Source organism: Bufo bufo, chromosome 4, assembly GCF_905171765.1.
Source record: "Bufo bufo chromosome 4, aBufBuf1.1, whole genome shotgun sequence".
NCBI classification, from domain to species: domain Eukaryota; kingdom Metazoa; phylum Chordata; class Amphibia; order Anura; family Bufonidae; genus Bufo; species Bufo bufo.
In genome coordinates, this window is record NC_053392.1 from 195,331,537 (window position 1) to 195,352,359 (window position 20,823).

At 42.6% G+C, this 20,823-nt stretch overlaps 1 protein-coding gene across 1 annotated transcript in view; it reads right to left on the reverse strand.

Annotated features, from left to right (window-relative positions):
• ZBBX (zinc finger B-box domain containing) overlaps nt 1–20,823 on the reverse strand; it is a 215,307-nt gene that overhangs the window by 98,868 nt on the left and 95,616 nt on the right. Inside the window, 4 exon segments of the mRNA XM_040429970.1 lie at nt 945–1,054; nt 1,162–1,259; nt 6,918–7,038; nt 15,520–15,676. Of these exon segments, the coding sequence (XP_040285904.1) occupies nt 945–1,054; nt 1,162–1,259; nt 6,918–7,038; nt 15,520–15,676 (486 nt within the window).

Genomic DNA, 20,823 nt, shown 5'->3' on the forward strand with positions numbered 1-20,823 from the left:
TGCATTCCTGGCAGTGCAGTACTGTTCTATTATTGGATATTTGTGGCAGTTCAGTACTGTACTACGATTGTGTATTCCTGGCAGTGCAGTACTGTTCTATTATTGGATATTTGTGGCAGTTCAGTACTGTACTACGATTGTTTATTCCTGGCAGTGCAGTACTGTTCTATTATTGTATATTTGTGGCAGTGCAGTAACATTTTATGACTATATTTCTGGCAGTTCAGTATGGTTCTATGACTGTATATTTCTGGCAGTGCAGTACTGTCCCTCAACTGAATATTTCTAGGACTGTAGTACTGTTCTTGGACTGAATATTTCTACTTCCTCAATTTGCATAACCCTACGGCTGCTTGATGTTGTAATTTCAATGTTGAGGAGTATATATGGCACTAATGCTCATCTACAACTAAGGGCTCATTCAAATGACTGTAGGCCGTTCGTGCCGATAGTGTATGGGCACCGGCTATGTGAACTCTGTATCACGGATGCGGACCCATTGACTTGTATGGGTCCGCAATCCTCAAGATACGAAGTGGTGCGGGGGGAAGGCACTGATCGGAAGCCCATGGAAGCATTACCGTGGGATTTCAGTCCATGCCTCCGCACCGCAAAAATATAGAACATGTCCAATTTTTTTTTTGCAGTGCGGATCATCTCTTGTGGATCGCAGACCCATTCCAGTCAATGGGTCTGCATCCACAAACAACGTGCACAAATACGTTTCTGTGCATGAGCCCTAAAGGGTATTCAAACCACTGTTATAACGTAAAACAGAATGAGTTAACAGTACTGAAATATAATGTAATACAGGTAGGAACAATACACTGCTATTCTCTAATTGTGCCAAAAGTTAGGCAGGTGTCCATAAAATCTTATGCATACCATGCTAAGATATAAAATATTCCCTTTATTTAAAAACTGTTTTAATGGGTCCACAATACCTTATCCAACTCCACAATCTTTAAAGCAGGTTCATGTATCATATCGTTCCTGACATGTTCCTCGGCACGGAACAAAGCCACATAATTTTCATGAGCTTCCATTTCTTCAGCTTGAAAAGGTAACAACCAGGTTAGAATTAGTGAAAAGTCAATGGAATTAACGTCTTCTTCAGGCGCTTTAGTGCAGTCAATAGGAATGCAGCAGAGGTACACTAACCTGTCAAATCGTTGCACTTATCCAGTCCATTCTCTGATATGGAGGGGGAATATCTCAATTCTTCTAAATGGTTATGTGAAATTTGACTAACAGGAGTTCTGGAAAGAAACAGAAAGTGTATATATTGCATTCATCAACCTGTGTGCTATGGGAAGCAATATACAAACGTTCTAAACTTAAAGTAATTAGCAATAGGATAAAAAACACAACACAAGCGGTTCCTAAAATTACAATATTAATTGGTTCCGGGACTGCCACTGTATGTTGAATCCATTGAGTCCCTAGCTTTGTGGAAAACTGGTAATTGGTTCCAAAGCCCCAAAATGTCATCCCAAGATAAGAGAGAATGAAGATCTTAGAAAAATAAGCAGATAACTAGAACAGATAAAGTCCTCACATATAACAGGATGAGATGCTGGAAAATGTACAGTAAATCACTTTCTATGATCAGGACAGGAGCTTCTTCATAGTCCTGCACATGTGCCAGAAAAGTAAAGTGGAGCCACCCTCACCTGGTGACAGAAGGAGCAGCTCATCCTAGTACAGACAGAGAGCAATACAGAACATACAGGGGTTTTACCAGAGAAATTGCCATGCTAATTGGTTGGATCTGACTCTGAGGCATTGTATGTTGAGTCTAATTTCAACTTACAGTACAATGGCTCCGAAAATGCCATTGTATATTGAATATATTGTATCTTGAAACCATTGTACAGTGATGTGAGAAGTGAGGACAAGACCTTTCTAGGGGGCAACATAAATTCATTGATACATGCCAGAGACTTTTTTTTTATTTGGCTTACATACAAAGTACTTCTAGGATATATATATAGTATATTAAATCCGCCAGCACTCACCTTAGTAGTTTAACCGATGCACGTGTCTCCCCCTTGACATCAGGTGTGTATATCCAAGTAAAATCAACGCAGCACTCCTCTTGTAAAAAAACGCAGTGTCTTTATTCACACATGTGACACAAAATAGGCAACTTTTCAATCCCCTTCCGGGATCCTTCTCAAGCCAAGGCACAGAAGGATCCTTGAAGGGGGATGAAACGTTGCCTATTTTGTGTCACATGTGTGAATAAAGACACTGCGTTTTTTTACAAGAGGAGTGCTGCGTTGATTTTACTTGGATATATATATATATATATATATAGCGCTGTACAGTGCCTAAATTTCATGCTTCGTGTTACACCTATTATTTGCCTGGCTGGTTTTTATATCAGTGCAATCCATATGTGTCAGATCTCAGAATCAGAAAAATCCAAGTACCTGGGTAAAAAGGATGTGATTAGTTGGTACATCGCCAATATGGTGAAAAAAAACGATGAGAATATTTTATATTTATTCATACATTTTAAAGCTGCCATAGGAAGACTGAGACTCTTCACATCGTTAGACTCTACTTCTCAGCTAGATATTGGAACAAGCTAGAAGTGCATACTGGCTTATATTTTAACATTTTCATAGGCCCAATATACATGAACTTTTCCAAGGACCCATATTTACCAGAGGAGAACTAAAAGAGTGTCCTTTTATACTCCACCTGGCGACGGAATACCAACTGTATAGGTAAGCACAACAGACTATACTTTCCTATACAAAGGGCCACCACAATGGGACCCTCTAGGTAACATATGCCACTGAACTCAAATGCCATATATACAGTTGCAAGAAAAAGTATGTGAACCCTTTGGAATGATATGGATTTCTGCACAAATTGGTCATAAAATGTGATCTGATCTTCATCTAAGTCATAACAATAGACAATCACAGTCTGCTTAAACTAATAACACACAAAGAATTAAATGTTACCATGTTTTTATTGAACACACCATGTAAACATTCACAGTGCAGGTGGAAAAAGTATGTGAACCCTTTGGAATTATATGGATTTCTGCACAAATTGGTCATAAAATGTCATCTGATCTTCATCTAAGTCACAACAATAGACAATCACAGTCTGCTTAAACTAATAACACACAAAGAATTAAATGTTACCATGTTTTTATTGAACACACCATGTAAACATTCACAGTGCAGGTGGAAAAAGTATGTGAACCCTTGGATTTAATAACTGGTTGAACTTCCTTTGGCAGCAATAACTTCAACCAAACGTTTCTTGTAGTTGCAGATCAGATGTGCACAACAGTCAGGAGTAATTCTTGACCATTCCTCTTTACAGAACTGTTTCAGTTCAGGAATATTCTTGGAATGTCTGGTGTAAATCGCTTTCTTGAGGTCATGCCACAGCATCTCAATCGGGTTGAGGTCAGGACTCTGACTGGGCCACTCCAGAAGGCGTATTTTCTTCTGTTTAAGCCATTCTGTTGTTGATTTACTTCTATGATTTGGGTCGTTGTCCTTTTGCAACACTCATCTTCTGTTGAGCTTCAGCTGGTGGACAGATGGCCTTAAGTTCTCCTGCAAAATGTCTTGATAAACTTGGGAATTAATTTTTCCTTCGATGATAGCAATCCGTCCAGGCCCTGACGCAGCAAAGCAGCTCCAAACCATGATGCCCCCACCACCATACTTCACAGTTGGGATGAGGTTTTTAATGTTGGTGTGCTGTGCCTCTTTTTCTGTGTTCTGTGTTTCTTCTAAACAACTCAACTTTGGTTTCATCTGTCCACAAAATATTTTGCCAGTACTGCTGTGGAACATCCAGGTGCCCTTGTGCAAACTGTAAATGTGCAGCAATGTTTTTTTTGGACAGCAGTGGCTTCCTTTGTGGTATTCAATGAAATCCATTCTTGTTTAGTGTTTTACATATCGTAGATTTGCTAACAGGGATGTTAGCATATGCCCGAGACTTTTGTAAGTCTTTAGCTGACACTCTAGGATTCTTCTTCACCTCATTGAGCAGTCTGCACTGTACTCTTGCAGTAATCTTTACAGGACGGCCACTCCTACGGAGAGTAGCAGCAGTGCGGAACTTTCTCCATTTATAGACAATTTGTCTTACCGTGGACTGATGAACAGCAAGGCTTTTTGAGATACTTTTATAACCCTTTCCAGCTTTATGTAAGTCAACAATTCTTAACCGTAGGTCTTCTGATAGCTCTTTTGTGCAAAGCATCATTCACATCAGGTAATGCTTCTTGTGATAAGCAAACCCAGAACTGGTGTGTGTTTTTCATAGGGCAGGGCAGCTGTAACCAACACCTCCAATCTCATCTCATTGATTGGACTCCAGTTGGCTGACACTTCGCTCCAATTAGCTCTTGGAGATGTCATGAGTCTAGGGGTTCACATACTTTTTCCACCTGCACTGTGAATGTTTACATGGTATGTTCAATAAAAACAAGGTAACATTTAATTCTTTGTGTGTTATTAGTTTAAGCAAACTGTGATTGTCTATTGTTGTAACTTAGATGAAGATCAGATCACATTTTATGACCAATTTGTGCAGAAATACATATCATTCCAAAGGGTTCACATACTTTTTCTTGCAACTGTACATACACCTGTGGGGGGCATTTTATTTAATCAGCGCATTTTGCTCATTTTGGGCTAAAAATCTTCTTTTTTTTTTGTTGTTTTTTATTGAAAAAAATTCTTCTTCAGTTTTCTGTTTCAGTGCATTTGCAGATTAACAGGCTTTCTGTTTCAACCTGAATTTGTCTGGGAGCTGCTCTGACAGCTCGATTTGTAGCTGTCATCTCTGAACTCCTGACAGCTCATAAACGCTTATTATAGCTAAATTCTTAACGGTTTGAGCCAATCTGTTCACCCTTGCTTCTTCTGCTTCCTCTGCAACCCCCTCACTCTGCTTCTTGGTTGACAGGGCCAGGTTCCTTCTTAGCCATCTCACCTGGCCCTGTCATTTAGGAGGACAGGGAACCAGGAGCATCAAAAGTGCACAGAGTGGCTGGGGCCCACCCTTGGTACACCTAACTTTTCATTTGCATATGGATTAAAAGCACTGTTTCTCCAGAAAGAAGAAAAAAAAAACACTGAATGTAAGGTATAATTACATTCAGTTGATCTAGTCCTACAAGACATTGTGCCTGGTTTAACAGTGAATTTCCTGGTGACAGATTCCCTTTAAGAAAACTGAACTATTGCCCTTGTTAGAAATGTTACGGAGCTGCTTAACATAGTAAATATAACATTAGATGGTTGGCCGGGATTAGCTCCAGGTAGATATCTATAAAAGTAAAAGTGTGCTACATGTCTAACAACCCCTAATGCCACAAAGTTCATTTTCTTTTTGTTTTCTGTTAATTGCCCTTTAGGTTTTTTAGCAGGTAAAAGCCTGTATTGTCCTAGAGTTGGCAAGACTTGTATAAGAAGGAAGAGCTTAGCTACATGGTACACAGGACTACAAGGCTGGACAGAGGGCACAAAACAGAAGTAACATAGAGGGGCTTAAAAGCTAAGGAAAAAGTAAAGCTAACAAAACTTTAAGATGTTTTCCTCTGATAGAAATCTATGGCATGCTGCTAAAATGTATTTCAAAGATGGCAGGGGAACTAGGATAAAATGCCCGCGCCTTTTCAGTTTGCTGGTATTGCAATGCAGTGAACGGGGCTACGTAGTAGTTGCTATAAAGCGATTAAATGGCAGTGATGTTGTGTAGAAGAAAAGTTGAAGAAGGTATAAGGCTTTTTCTAGAACTAACTGATCAGACATGGATGGTATAAACATGGTAAGCATGGTTGCTCATCTGTTATACGATTAGCTAAGAAGCAACACATGACAAAGCCTGCTGCTTCCTCTCTGGTGTGGACTACTTCAAGCATAATTTACATAACAGGAAAGATGTGGGGTTCAGAACTTCCTAACAGGTATAGTAGGTGTAGCAGCACTGCTTGAAAAAGACCGCTCAGGTCGAAACGTCGCGTGAATTTGATGGAATAAAGGATTTATAGAGACAAGAGAGTGCTGCGGTTCTACTGTTTTTTGGGTTCAGAACTTCTTCATAAAAAGTTAAACAGAACGCTTAAAAACATAAGAGATAACCCATAGTTAAAGAACATTTATCCACATTATGGAGGGCATTCATCATAAGGGTAATTATTTGAAGTCAGTTTGGATCGAGTCTGTGTTGGTGTACTTTGTGCAAAAATGTATCATGTGTCTCAGGTAGTTAAATAATTTGATGCAACTTTAAGGCCCTATTCACATGACCGTAGGGCCCAGTGTGTTTCCGACCCATGGGGGTCACAAAACACTGGCACTGGCTGTGTGAACTCCGCATCACGGTGCGGACCCGTTGACTTAAATGGGTCTGCGATCGCAAGATACAGCAAAAGATAGGACAATGTCCTATCTTTTGTGGAGCGGAGACATGGATATGGAAGTCCACAGAAGTGTTTCCGTGGGCTTCCGCGTCCGAGCCTCCACTTTACAAAAGAGACTTTGCCGTATCTTGCGGATCGCAGACCCTTTCAAATCAATGGTCCGCCACATGGACACGAAGGGCCTAAACCTAACACTATTGTCTAGAAATGCTAATCCTGTGTTCTACTGGGGTGAGTTTGCCAGGTTTTTTGGAGTAAAGCTAATTAACATAGCTCACCACACCCACTTTTCAAAACTAGAGTGTGTGGTGTAAAAGTGCAGAAAGTCGTAACATTTTTAAGCAAGTAAACCCAAAAAGTCACAATGCCTTATACTGCCAGAATCATAGAGTTTATTCCAGAAAGGAAAATGTAGTGGACGGATCTCTACATAAGCTCTTCAAACGATTCCAAATAACAACCATCTGCTTCTTACTTCCATTTACATCTTGTGGACATACTGTACCTTCTGTGCTTTTTTAGCATCAGCTTCTCCATGTAGCTTAAGCTACTTTCTTTAAACTCAATTTGCAATGGTTTTGCAGCAGCAGTGAGTACAGTCTGAACCTCCAAACTTCCAGTGTCATCTAGGAAACACAAATGTTATCCATTACAACAGAACCATGTTGGAAGGGATAAGTCCAACAACTCATTGTGGATGGAGGTCTTTAATTATAAACCTGGATACTCTCAGCTGGTCAGAACAGTAGGGGTAGTAGTCCCACGGCCATTTTATGGATGCTAAAATTCAGCTGCATTGTACCTGTCTGGAAGGAGCCTAATTCTGAGGTTACATATAGAATCAGTAATGTCGCCTTGGTGTACAACAGTTTTTTTTTGCACTTACAAAGGGACAACCATCTTTCTCAACCTGTTTATAGTTATCTCATACCCCACCCCAACTTGGCATGTACATACCACCATAAATGTATAAAACAGACTCTAAGAAAGGGGAAAGCAATGGAAATCATAAATCGTGGGACATAACCATAAGGCATTCATACATTCAGTTTTTGAAGCCTTATCTCCAGTAACACATGCTAAGCATATGGTGACGTTCCCGGACTTGTCCATTACAGGGAATCCCTCACCACGATCTTAGACTATTATCTGCTGTAATACACAAGTATTACTGCAGATACAAGCTGATAAGGCTAGTTTCACACTAGCGCTAAACTGTTCTGGTAGGTTGTTCATTTTTCACATCCTCCACCGGAACAGCCTGCCGGAACAGTTTAGCGCTAGTATGAAACTAGCCTAAGTGAAAACAGTAGCTCCTAAGCAGTGGCGCTGTTGCAGGAACGATTCAGATGATTTTCATGAGTCCAGTTTATGTACCGTATAAGTACTGTTTATAGTTATCGAAAACGATCACATTGCGTTTCAAGGGCTGACCTCAAAATGCACTGTGGTCGGAAACGCAGATGAATGGCTGCAGTCGGGAGCCCTTGCAGAAGTTGATCACATCAATTGACCTAAGTGTTGTGGTGACCACAACACTTGTAGGTGAGTAGCATATTTACCTGATCGCTGTCTTATATGGTACCCACAGTCCTTCACATGATGTGCTTTTCTCTTATTGCCTAGTACTATAGAAAAGGAGTTCAGATCACCATATTTCACTTTCCTACTACCCCTGTTCTCCCCCTGTCACTACTCAAAGCTTCGCTGGGATTCACAGTCTAGACTTCTGTGCTCTGGTAAAATAATGGAGAGGACTACTGTGTGCATGTACGGTATTTCAGAGCATATTAAAACCTGACAGCGGGGGAACACAGAGCAGTAGGAAGATAAAAAATTGAGCTCTGGGTTCCTTATCTGCAGTACTACTCATGTAATATAGTAGATACATGACTATAGACTGTACAGTCTATGTTATTTCTTATTTTATTTTACAATGGAAGCCTATTAGCTAAATATCCTACTATATGCCTAAAGAGTGGGAAACATCAAGGAGGTCCTCCTGGCATTTATTTGTAACGCAAGCTCCAAACGAAATGCGAACAGAGCATTACCAACAACTAGATTGCACAGATTAACTGTAGCACGTAACAGATACCATAAGTGCAGTGCATTCAAAGGAAGCTTTGTTAATTTAAAGCTTTTACATCCCAATGCAGTTAAAACATAAAGCACCAACAGAGCCTGTTTGCTGGCAAGCGAATCTTCAGATGCAAAATATGTAATTAGTGAGAAAATAAATGCAAAATGCTAATGTACAAACCTTTGATGATGAAGAATCATCTGAATTGCAAAGAAATGTTAGATGTTGTATGGTATATGGATTAAATAGAATAAAAATGTGCTTGTTTTTCCTCAGTGGGCTGAAGAATAAGAAGTCAAGTCCCAGAAGAGTGATCTAAAGAAAGTGCCCTGCGTCTTTTAAATGGGTCTGTTCTCCACAAGGATAAGAAACACAAGGGAAATCTTTGGGGATTCTTACGACAGGTGCTCTGCATTGAGACGCCCAAAAATGATTCGATTTTGTGACTACACCACTAATTTAACTATTCAAAACAGAATATGCACAAAAAGGAAGGAAAAGGGAAAATCAGAAGTCAGAAATCCATCAGTGTTAAACAATATGCAGATCTGGATTTTAATTACTGAAGAAATAAAGCTTAAATGAATTTAATCCTACTGACAGCTGCTGGATATTTTGCCTGTGCAACTATTGTATGCCCATACCAACTGCGCTCTACCCAGGTCAGGGTTCACAATCACTATTTGATATTTCCTCTTTGCCTTCCAAGAGCCCTAACACTTAAACCCATCGGGCATACATGTACATGCCAGATCTTTAAAGATGGTGCCTTTTCAGCCACTGAGCGGGCACCAAAGCCACCGGGTGCCTGCTGTTTTACACAGCAGACACCGGAAAGCAGAGTCCATGATCGGCAATAATGCTGATATGGACTTTTAACCCCTCAGATGACGTGGTCTATTGTGACCATGGCATCTCAGTGATCAAACCCCAGGAGCGCTGAACATTTCTAGCTTCTTTATTGCAGTGTATAGTGATTACCTGCATTCTATTAACTTTGTTTAAGGCCCACAACTGCCATGATAACAGCTGGAACTCCACAAATGCATTGCAGGAGGGGATCGATTTGGGGCAGAGGGCCCCTAACTCAGTCCGATACGGCGGTCACTATTGAGTTATCTCAGATACTGGCTGCGGCAGGCAGATGTCAGCTGTACAGGGTGGGCCATTTATTATTATTTATTATTATTTATTATTAAAGCGCCATTTATTCCATAGCGCTGTACATATGATGAGCGGTGCACATACATAATACAGACAATTGCACTAATCATAAACAAGACAAGTTACAAACTGGTACAGAAGGAGAGAGGGCCCTGCCCGTGAGGGCTTACAATCTATATGGTATGGGTGAAGGACACAGTAGGTGCAAGTTAAGTTGGTCATGGCGGTATAGAGGCAGCGGGGTCACTGGTTGTAGGCTTGTCTGAAGAGGTGGGTTTTCAGGTTTCTTTTGAAGGATTCCAATGTAGGTGAGAGTCTGATATGTTGGGGTAGCGAGTTCCAGAGTATGGGGGATGCACGGGAGAAATCTTGGAGTCGATTGTGGGAAGAGGCAATAAGAGGAGAGGAGAGAAGGAGGTCTTGTGAGGATCGGAAAGTGCGTGTGGGGATGTATCTGGAAAGTAGCTCAGAGATGTAGGGAGGGGACAGGTTATGGACGGCCTTGTATGTATTTGTTAGTACTTTGAAGTGAATTCGCTGGGCAATGGGGAGCCAGTGAAGGGATTGGCAGAGGGGAGAGGCAGAGGAGTAATAGGGGGAGAGGTGGATTAGTCGGGCAGCAGAGTTGAGGATAGATTGGAGGGGTGCGAGAGTGCTAGATGGAAGGCGACAGAGGAGAATGTTGCAGTAGTCTAGGCGAGAGATAATGAGGGCATGTACAAGAATTTTCACAGATTCAAAGTTAAGGAAAGCACGGATGCGGGAGATGTTTTTGAGTTGGAGGCGGCAGGTGGTGGAAAGAGCTTGGATTTGCGGTCGGAAGGAAAGTGCAGAATCCAAGGTCACTCCAAGGCAGCAGACTTTGTTGACCGGGGAGAGTGTGCAGCCATTGATCATGATAGATAGGTCTGTTGAGGGGGCTGAACAAGATGGGGGAAAGATTATGAATTCTGTCTTATCCATGTTAAGTTTTAGAAAGCGAGAGGCGAAGAAGGATGATATAGAAGATAGACATTGTGGGATTCTTGATAGTAAGGTGGTGATTTCTGGACCAGAGAGGTAGATTTGTGTGTCGTCAGCGTAGGAGTGATACTGAAAGCCATGGGACTCTATGAGCTGTCCCAGGCCAAAGGTGTAGATATGGATACACCTTAATAAAATGGGAATGGTTGGTGATATTAACTTCCTGTTTGTGGCACATTAGTATATGTGAGGGGGGAAACTTTTCAAGATGGGTGGTGACCATGGCGGCCATTTTGAAGTCGGCCATTTTGAATCCAACTTTTATTTTTTCAATAGGAAGAGGGTCATGTGACACATCAAACTTATTGGGAATTTCACAAGAAAAACAGTGGTGTGCTTGGTTTTAACAAAACTTTATTCTTTCATGAGTTATTTACCAGTTTCTGACAACTTATAAAATGTGTTCAATGTGCTGCCCATTGTGTTGGATTGTCAATGCAACCCTCTTCTCCCACTCTTCACACACTGATAGCAACACCGCAGGAGAAATGCTAGCAGAGGCTTCCAGTATCCATAGTTTCAGGTGCTGCACCATTGATGGTATGGTGTGGTATATGGGGTACAAAGATAGTGGGGCCATTCTTCATCAATGGAAACCTCAAGGCCACTGGATATGCAAAATTGCTACATGATGATGTGTTTCCCTCTTTATGCACTGAAGCTGGCACGTTCCCAGCTTAGTTTTTCCAGCAAGATGGTGCACCACCACATTATGGGTGTCAGGTCCGAGCATTGCTAGATGAACAGTTTCCTGGAAAGTGGATTGGTCGTCGTGGGCCAGTTGAATGGCCCCCAAGGTCTCCCGATCTGACCCCCTTAGACTTTTATCTTTGGGGTCATCTGAAGGCAATTGTCTATGCTGTGAAGATACGAGATGTGCAGCATCTGAAACTACGGATACTGGAAGCCTGTGCTAGCATTTCTCCTGCGGTGTTGCTATCAGTGTGTGAAGATTGGGAGAAGAGGGTTGCATTGACAATCCAACACAATGGGCAGCACATTGAACACATTTTATAAGTGGTCAGAAACTTGTAAATAACTCATGAAAGAATAAAGTTACGTCAAAACCAAGCACACCATTGTTTTTCTTGTGAAATTCCCAATAAGTTTGATGTGTCACATGACCCTCTTCCTATTGAAAAAACAAAAGTTGGATTCAAAATGGCCGACTTCAAAATGGCCGCCATAGGGCTCTTTGACACTTGCGTTGTTCTTTTCCGGCATAGAGTTCCGTCGTCGGGGCTCTATGCCGGAAGAATCCTGATCAGGATTATCCCCATGCATTCTGAATGGAGAGAAATCCGTTCAGGATGCATCAGGATGTCTTCAGTTCTGGAACGGAACGTTTTTTGGCCGGAGACAATACCGCAGCATGTTGCGCTTTTTGCTCCGGTCAAAAATCCTGAACACTTGCCGCAAGGCCGGATCCGGAATTAATGCCCATTGAAAGGCATTAATCTGGATCCGGCCTTAAGCTAAACGTCGTTTCGGTGCATTACCGGATCCGACGTTTAGCTTTTTCTGAATGGTTACCATGGCTCCCAGGACGCTGAAGTCCTGTTTGCCATGGTAAAGTGTAGTGGGGAGCGGGGGAGCAGTATACTTACCGTCCGTGCGGCTCCCAGGGCGCCCCAGAGTGACGTCAGGGCACCCCACGCGCATGGGTGACGTGATCACATGGATCACGTCATCCATGCGCATGGGGCGCTCTGACGTCATTCTGGTGCGCCCCGGGAGCCGCACGGACTGTAAGTATACTGCTCCCCCGCTCCCCACTACTACTATGGCAGCCAGGACTTTAATAGCGTCCTGGCTGCCATAGTGACACTGAACGCATTTTGAAGACGGATCAGTCTTCAAATGCTTTCAGTTCACTTGCGTTGTTACGGATCCGGCGGGCACCTCCGGCAAATGGAGTACACGACGGATACGGACAACACAAGCGTGAAAGAGCCCATAGTCACCATCCATCTTGAAAAGTTTCCCCCCTCACATATACTAATGTGCCACAAACAGGAAGTTAATATCACCAACCATTCCCATTTTATTAAGGTGTATCCATATAAATGGCCCACCCTGTATAATACAGCCAGCACCTGCCATGTATGGAACAGACTGAGCTCCTGAGCTTGCTCCATAGATTGCTAACAAACCTGTGAAATACAGTTACATCAAGGTGTGCAAAGGGCTTAGAGTCTTTCAAAGATGTTTAAAAACTGCTGAGAATTATAAAATAAAATAAAAATAAAAAAGCAATACTTACCTCTCTAATTCCCGGTGGCTCCTGTTCTTGTCCCCCACCAGTTTTCATTTACTGCTTTATTTTGACATGGACATGTGACTTATGCAGCCAATCACTGGCTAGCAGTGTCCGGGACGGACTGGGCTGTCAGATTTCCATGTCGAAAGGTAGCATGAAGTAGAGACAGGTGGGGGATCTAGGAAGCCTCAGAACTAGAGTGACAGATAATTCATAAGGTTACTTTCACACCTCGTTAGGTGCGGATCAGTCTGGTATCTGCACAGATGGATCCGCACCTATAAATGCAAATGATGGTATCCGTTCAGAACGGATCTGTCTGCATACACTTAGTGTAAAAAAGTCTAAGTGTAAGTCAAACGGATCCGTCCTGACTTTACATTGAAAGTCAATGGGGGACGGATCCGTTTACAATTACAACAATATTGTGTCAATGTAGACGGATCTGTCCCCATTGACTTACATTGTAAGTCAGGACGGATCCGTGTGGCTCTGCACCGCCAGGAGGACACCAAAACTCTGCAAGCAGCGTTCTGGTGTCCGCCTCCAGAGCAGAATGGAGGCTGAACGGAGCCAAACTGATGCATTCTGAATGGATCTGCATCCATTCAGAATGCGTTGGGGCTAAACTGATCCGTTTGGGGCCGCTTGTGAGAGCCCTGAAACGGATCTCACAGGCGGACCCTGAAACGGCAGTGTGAAAGTAGCCTAAGACGGGTACTACTTCTATTACTTTATGCTTTTGTAAGCATTTCAAGAACAATAGAGAGAGGGCAAAGATTAATGAGGTTCACTGAGGTCTCCATGAGCTTTGCTGGTGAGTAGGGTCAGACTGGAACCTACAATGGATAGGGTTGATACAATAATGGGCCCCAAAGATCCAGAAAAAGCCTTTGGAGCCAATCATTTGCCACTAGGGTCTATTTCTGGGAGTAAAATCTGTTCATAATAAAGGAGTTGGGCCTTGAGAATAATTTCTTCTGATGAGCCCCAGACTCATTGCAGGTCAGCACAGGGGTTGATTTCGAGAATAGAGGCACGTGGCAGGTAATAATACGACATTAGGTTAGAGGAGCAGTTTCATCTTCACAGTACTTTTTTATAATCCTATTTCTTGCTTACTACTGCACTCTACTTATCTTGGCTTACAATCTCATTTAAACCATATTTTTAACAGTTAGATAGGAATGTAGCTTTAAGGGGTTATTCTTACATTTAATGGTCTTCCCCTTGCACTTTAACAGTGAAAAGGTTGAAAATATTCCTACCGAGCCATCGCTGCGCTCCCTGGTGTAATTAGCTTGCGGGCGCTTCCTGGATCATGTGCAGGACATTCGGCACGTGATCCTAGCCTGGTTTCAACCCGCAGTGTACGTAGGTCGTTGTGACTGCTCACAACGCCTGAGGCTGCCTGACTGTGCAGGTGCAACCCACGTGAAACATGAGTTATAATTATAACCAGGCTAGAATCACAGGCCGAATGTATGGCACGTGATCCAGGAAGTGCCCACAACCCAATTACACTGGGGAGAGCAGCACAGGACCACTGCTTAATCACAAGAAGAGAGGGACCATTAAAAAAGAAAAAGATAAATTGCAGATAACCCCTTTAAATAAGTGTGTATGACCTATTAGGGAATTAGAGATAAGGGCTACAGATCGAGCTATCAGAGCAGTTGTCTGATGGATTCAAGGAGAAGCAGCAGTCTGCGGATGCAATGAAACAGAAAGCTGTAGAAGACAAACAGTTACATTTTTTATAAAAAATATTTTTAGATAAGTAGAATAACATAATAAAAAACACCTGCAAGATTTTCCATAGCCTTTAAAGGGAACCTGTCACCGGGATTTTGTGCATAAAGCTGAGGACATGGGTTGCTAGATGGCCGCTAGCACATCCGCAAAACCCAGTCCCCATAGCTCTGTGTGCTTTTATTGTGTAAAAAAAAACGATTTGATACATATGCAAATTAACCTGAGATGAGTCCTGTACGTGAGATGAGTCAGGGACAGGACTCATCTCAGGTTAATTTGCATATGTATCAAATTGGTTTTTTTTACACAAAAAAAAGCACACAGAGCTATGGGGTCTGGGTATTGCGGATGTGCTAGCGGACATCTAGCAACCCATGTCCTCAGCTCTATGCACAAAATCCCGGTGACAGGTTCCCTTTAAATAAAAGCAGGTATATGTTCAGCTAATGGGTAGGCCAGTTCTGCCAACTGTGAGCCGAGAAGCTGCACAGAGTTCTAATGAATTTCAGCATATGGCCTGTTATGCTTTGCTTTCCATGAAGCATGCCGAGACCTGCCACATCCAAACTAATAATTTATTTTACAATGCATGATACTAATGGGATATTATTTAAAAATGGAAAAAAGCTCACTCTACAATTTTCCTTTGCCTGTAAAACACTTTACGAGAATATGAAAACAACCATTGTGTGGGAGTGTGATAGCGGCCCCCGACTGCTCAGGTCTCTGTTCTCTATCCTCATTTCACTTCATCTTTAACTTTAGAAAGATCCCAATAAAACCCCAAAATGACTGCAAAGCCAGCAATAACCACTGCGTTACCTGCTTCCACTTGTCGTGATTTATTCCTGGCTTCATTTCTCCATTCCAGTAAAGCTTCATTAAAATATTTCGCTGATTCCTCCTCATTGAAAGTTCCATCCAGGAGAGATCCACTACGTTTAGTTAGGTGTTCTTTTCTTGGCTCTGGGTTAAGAGACTGTTGGAGAGTTTGTAAAGATATTAGTTTTGTATATTGCAGTACACTATAGAGGTTCAAAATGTAAGAAAAAGAACTGGATCGCACATCCTCAATACTATGCTTTTATCTAACTGCTTCTCAGCGTCATTTATCGTATACCTACAGCTATGCTGCATGCTGTACATGAGGCATTAGTATACAATTTGATCAAAAAGCATAGGCCCACTCACCGCGACAAGGTTGCCTCTTCGAATGGGACCCTATTCTAAATTTGGCGCAGCACTGCACGGCGACAACCGGCGCAACAGCACCACCCCAGCTGTCAAACAGCGCCACTGCTGTCCGACAAAGCCACCATGGCACTGGATCCCACCAACCCACTGGGACAGCACAAGAGCAACAATGGCCGCCGTGCAGTGCTGCACCATGTGAACAGGTGTGGGACCAACCCCATCACATACTGTCACCATGTGAACAGGTTTGGGACCAACCCCATCACATTCTCTCACCATGTGAACAGGTGTGGGACCAACCCCATCACATTCTCTCACCATGTGAACAGGTGTAGGACCAACCCCATCACATTCTCTCACCATGTGAACAGGTGTGGGACCAACCCCATCACATTCTCTCACCATGTGAACAGGTGTGGGACCAACCCCATCACATTCTCTCACCATGTGAACAGGTGTGGGACCAACCCCATCACATTCTCTCACCATGTGAACAGGTGTGGGACCAACCCCATCACATTCTCTCACCATGTGAACAGGTGTGGGACCAACCCCATCACATTCTCTCACCATGTGAACAGGTGTGGGACCAACCCCATCACATTCTCTCACCATGTGAACAGGTGTGGGACCAACCCCATCACATTCTCTCACCATGTGAACAGGTGTGGGACCAACCCCATCACATTCTCTCACCATGTGAACAGGTTTGGAACTCACCCCATCACATACTCTCAGGAACTCCAACTGAGAGGTAGGAATATAAGCGATATTAATTATGCTGAGAAGCAGTTAGATAAAAGCATAGTATTGAGGATGTGCGATACAGTTCTTTTTCTTATATTTTGTACGTATTGTTGAATCTATGCTCTTTCCCCTCCTGGTATCAGCACTCCTCCCCATTCGGCCCAGGTGCTTTTAATTAGCAGGCTTCTGTATGAGGGTATATATTCCTACCTCTCAGTTGGAGTTCCTGAGAGTATGTGATGGGGTTGGTCCCACACCTGTTCACATGGTGCAGCACTGCACGGCGGCCATTGTTGCTCTTGTGCTGTCCCGGTGAGTTGGTGGGACCCAGTGCCATGGTGGCTTTGTCGGACAGCGGGGGCGCTGTTTGACTGCTGGGTCCCGCTGCCTGCTGGGGTGGTGCTGTTGCGGCGGTTGTCGCCGTGCAGTGCTGCGCCAAATTTAGAATAGGGTCCCATTCGAAGAGGCAACCTTGTCGCGGTGAGTGGGCCTATGCTTTTTGATCAAATTGTATACTAATGCCTCATGTACAGCATGCAGCATAGCTGTAGGTATACGATAAATTCCGCTGAGCAGCGATATTAATTATGCTGAGAAGCAGTTAGATAAAAGCATAGTATTGAGGATGTGCGATCCAGTTCTTTTTCTTATATTTTGTACACTATAGAGGTTGCCTGGAATTTTAGTACAGGAAATGGTGTGTATATATATATATATATATATATATATAGTGAGTAACAGAAGTATTTGAACACCCTGCGATTTTGCTTAGAAATCATGGAGGGGTCTGAAATTCACATTGTAGGTGCATTCCCACTCTGAGACAGAATGAAAAAAATAAAATAAAATCAGGAAATCACATTGTATGATTTCTAAAGAATGTATTTGTCAGGAGCGGTGACAGGTCCTATTTAAGGCTGAAAAAAGACTGACTTAATATCCTCCATCATGACTGAAGGAGCTCCAGAAAAATGTCTGCCCCATAATCTCTACTTTATCTTACAAATCTACAGGACATTTATATAGCTATGTAAATTATATTAGTAGTGCTAAGTACATTTCATGTTACACTTTGTACAATATTAGATTTATTGTTCCACTTTGTCTTCACCAAGACTACTTCACAGCATAGAGAAGAAAACATTCAATCTTTCTTATTCCTGCACATTTGGCCACTTATTATCTTGAAGCTGCCTAACATCATATTCAAAGGGAGTGTTTTCCCAGAAACTGTCCTCCTTTTGTCCATGGGCTGTGTCCGATATATTGAAGCTCAGCTCCATTCACTTTGGACAGTAATGTTGCTGTTTTTGGAAAAAAAATTGATTTAAAAAAAAATTATGTCAGCCCCTTTTCTTTCCACTTCTTTCCAGCTGTCTGAGAAGGGTGGTCTCCAAGACAGGAAAGGTTCCCATATACCTTTAATAACTATCAGCTGAATGTTTTCCTCCCGACTTCCCCAAATGCAATGGCAAGAGAGGAGAAAGCCGCTGCCGGACACATCTGACAGGCTTATCTAATGCCAGAACAACAGGTTGGACTCTGAAATGTAACATGCTCGTTCCATTGTTTCCACCAACATCAATTGAAAGTCAGGGGCCCCCATACACATTGCATAGTTGGCCAGTTCCACTGAAAATGGTGGGTTTGGCAAAAAAGATGTCTATGGGGGCAAAAGGGTCTGCTTGCCCCCTTTAGGAAAAGCCCCCACAACCCCAGCCATCACAGTGGCTGGTGCTTTTTCCTATAGTGTGTAAGCACGTCCACCTCTGCTGGATTGTAGGGTGGTCATAGCCCCTGGAAAAGAGCAGTGTATAATGCGATGGAAAATTCAATTAAGGCCTCCTACACACGACAGTATTTTTTCACGGTCCGCAAAACGGGGTTCCGTTGGACCGTGATCCGTGGCCGTTTTTTCGTCCGTGGGTCTTCCTTGATTTTTGGAGGATCCACGGACATGAAAAATGAAAAAAAAATCTAAGTCAAGTTTGCCATTGAAATGGTAGGAAAAAACGGACACGGATCACGGACACGAATCACGGACGCGGATGACAATCTTGTGTGCATCCGTGATTTTTCACGGACCCATTGACTTGAATGGGTCCGCGAACCGTTGACCGTGAAAAAAATAGGACAGGTCATATTTTTTTCCACGGCCAGGAAACACGGATCTCGGATGCGGCTGCCAAACGGTGCATTTTCCAATTTTTCCACAGACCCATTGAAAGTCAATGGGTCCGTGAAAAAAAACGGAAAACGGAACCACGGACGCGGATGCACACAACGGTCGTGTGCAGGAGGCCTAAGCCAGCAAATGAAGCGATATGGAGAATCACAATACATAAGTAAGTGGCTTGTATTAACTTTCTCTACATGATAAATGCCATTTGCTAACGTGAGACAAGTGAATGCTAGGCCGCCAAAAGCACCACCACTGCAAAGTGAGGTCCCAGGTTGCGGTAACCGCAGGCAGCCAGTAAACCATGCACCTTTGCCACGGGGATGGTTTTCAAACAGGTTGGTAACTAACTTGCTGCTGATTGTTCTGGTGAAACCAGGTCTTACCGACACAACCGCACATCCGTTAACAATCATATTAATGGCCTTACAGTTCTATGGGAAAAACTGCAGTATTGGCAGCAAAATCCCACAGCCGATAAATATTAATTTGACACTGATTTATTGTCCGCATGCGGCTGATGCTACCACGGAACCGTACCCTAAGGCCTCATTCACACGGTCTGTGAAAACCCGTCCTGCCGAGTGCACGGTGTCATTGGTTGCTATGAAGCCGTGCGCTTTGTGCCGCCGCTGCTGTACAGTAATACACTCGTATGAATATGATCTATATATCTAGAAAGCTATAGAACGACAGTTACCGCCGTGGGAGTCTAATACACATCATTCTAAACTAAGCCTTACTCGCTTGGCATAAGCGCAAAAACAAACAGCGTATTATCGGTACTTGTTACTCCTTCGTAACAAGAACAAACACCAACGTGGAGCTCTGTGTTTTATTAATGGTAGAAATTCCGCTAACGTTTGTGCTGCCAATAATCTCTTTGTCTTTTCCAAGTTCTCCACTTGCCTCATCAACATTCTGCTCTTTTTCCAAAGCCTGAGAAATATCTAATTTGCCATCTTGAGATTTCTCCTGCAAATATGAAATATTCGAAGTAAACCGAATTACTAAACAATTTCACCGCTGACATAAATGCATGAAATTAGCAACCCACTGGCTCCCAGTATGTTGCGTGGATATTTCCAGTGGACATTTCACTTTTGCCGTACTTTCTATGCATGTTAAATTTCTGGTTGAATTGCCTGTGCTTATTATTAAAAAAAAATGCAAATAGGCATAGAAGAAGTGTACTTAAGGAAACGACTAAAGACAAGCAGAACGCTTTCTTTTCTTCGGCAATATTCTCTTCGGCTGCTCGGAGTGCATTTATCTTTTGAAGCCACAGTATAAAAAGCATTCTCAAGTCCAGGTTAGGCTTAAATTGGAATGCGAGGCACAGCGCCGTCGGATTTTTTGACATATTTTATTTTTATGGCATTCGACTTTGCATGTGTTGGCAGTTGTAGTTCAATTAAGTTAAAAACTAAAGCTTGTGCTGCTTCATTTCAGATGCTCTTTTATATGGTATGCAGGTGTATCTTAAGAGGCAGTTACTTATGTAAGACTGCACATTTAAGACGTTCATTTCCATACTAAACAAGACACATCTCTCCGCCTAATATCAAACTAACCGCAAGTTAAGGGGAAACGGTAGGAACATTATCTAAAAATCTATCAAACAGCAGACACTGACTGCATGCTCAGAGAGAGAAGGGCTTTGATTCTTTGCTGCCTGATTTTTTTTTGTCCTCCAACGTCAAGGCAGAAATGAATGATCAATGCAGGCGGTGTCTCTCAAAGTTCAGTCTGCAGAAGTTTTATGAAGAAAGGAAACTTATTTTGACATTAACGGTAATTAATAAGTACACGTGCTTTGCTTGCGTGTTTGTCAGCCTCAACAGGGACCAGACATTTGAGAATTTCAAAAGTGCACACATAATCCTATATGCCATGGGAGTTTACATAATGTGAACCCCGATTAAGGTCTTCTTGTGGCTGTTCCTGGACAACAGTCTTTACTCATGTATTCGCTACTGTTGAGGCCGCATTAAGCAGACCAGAAA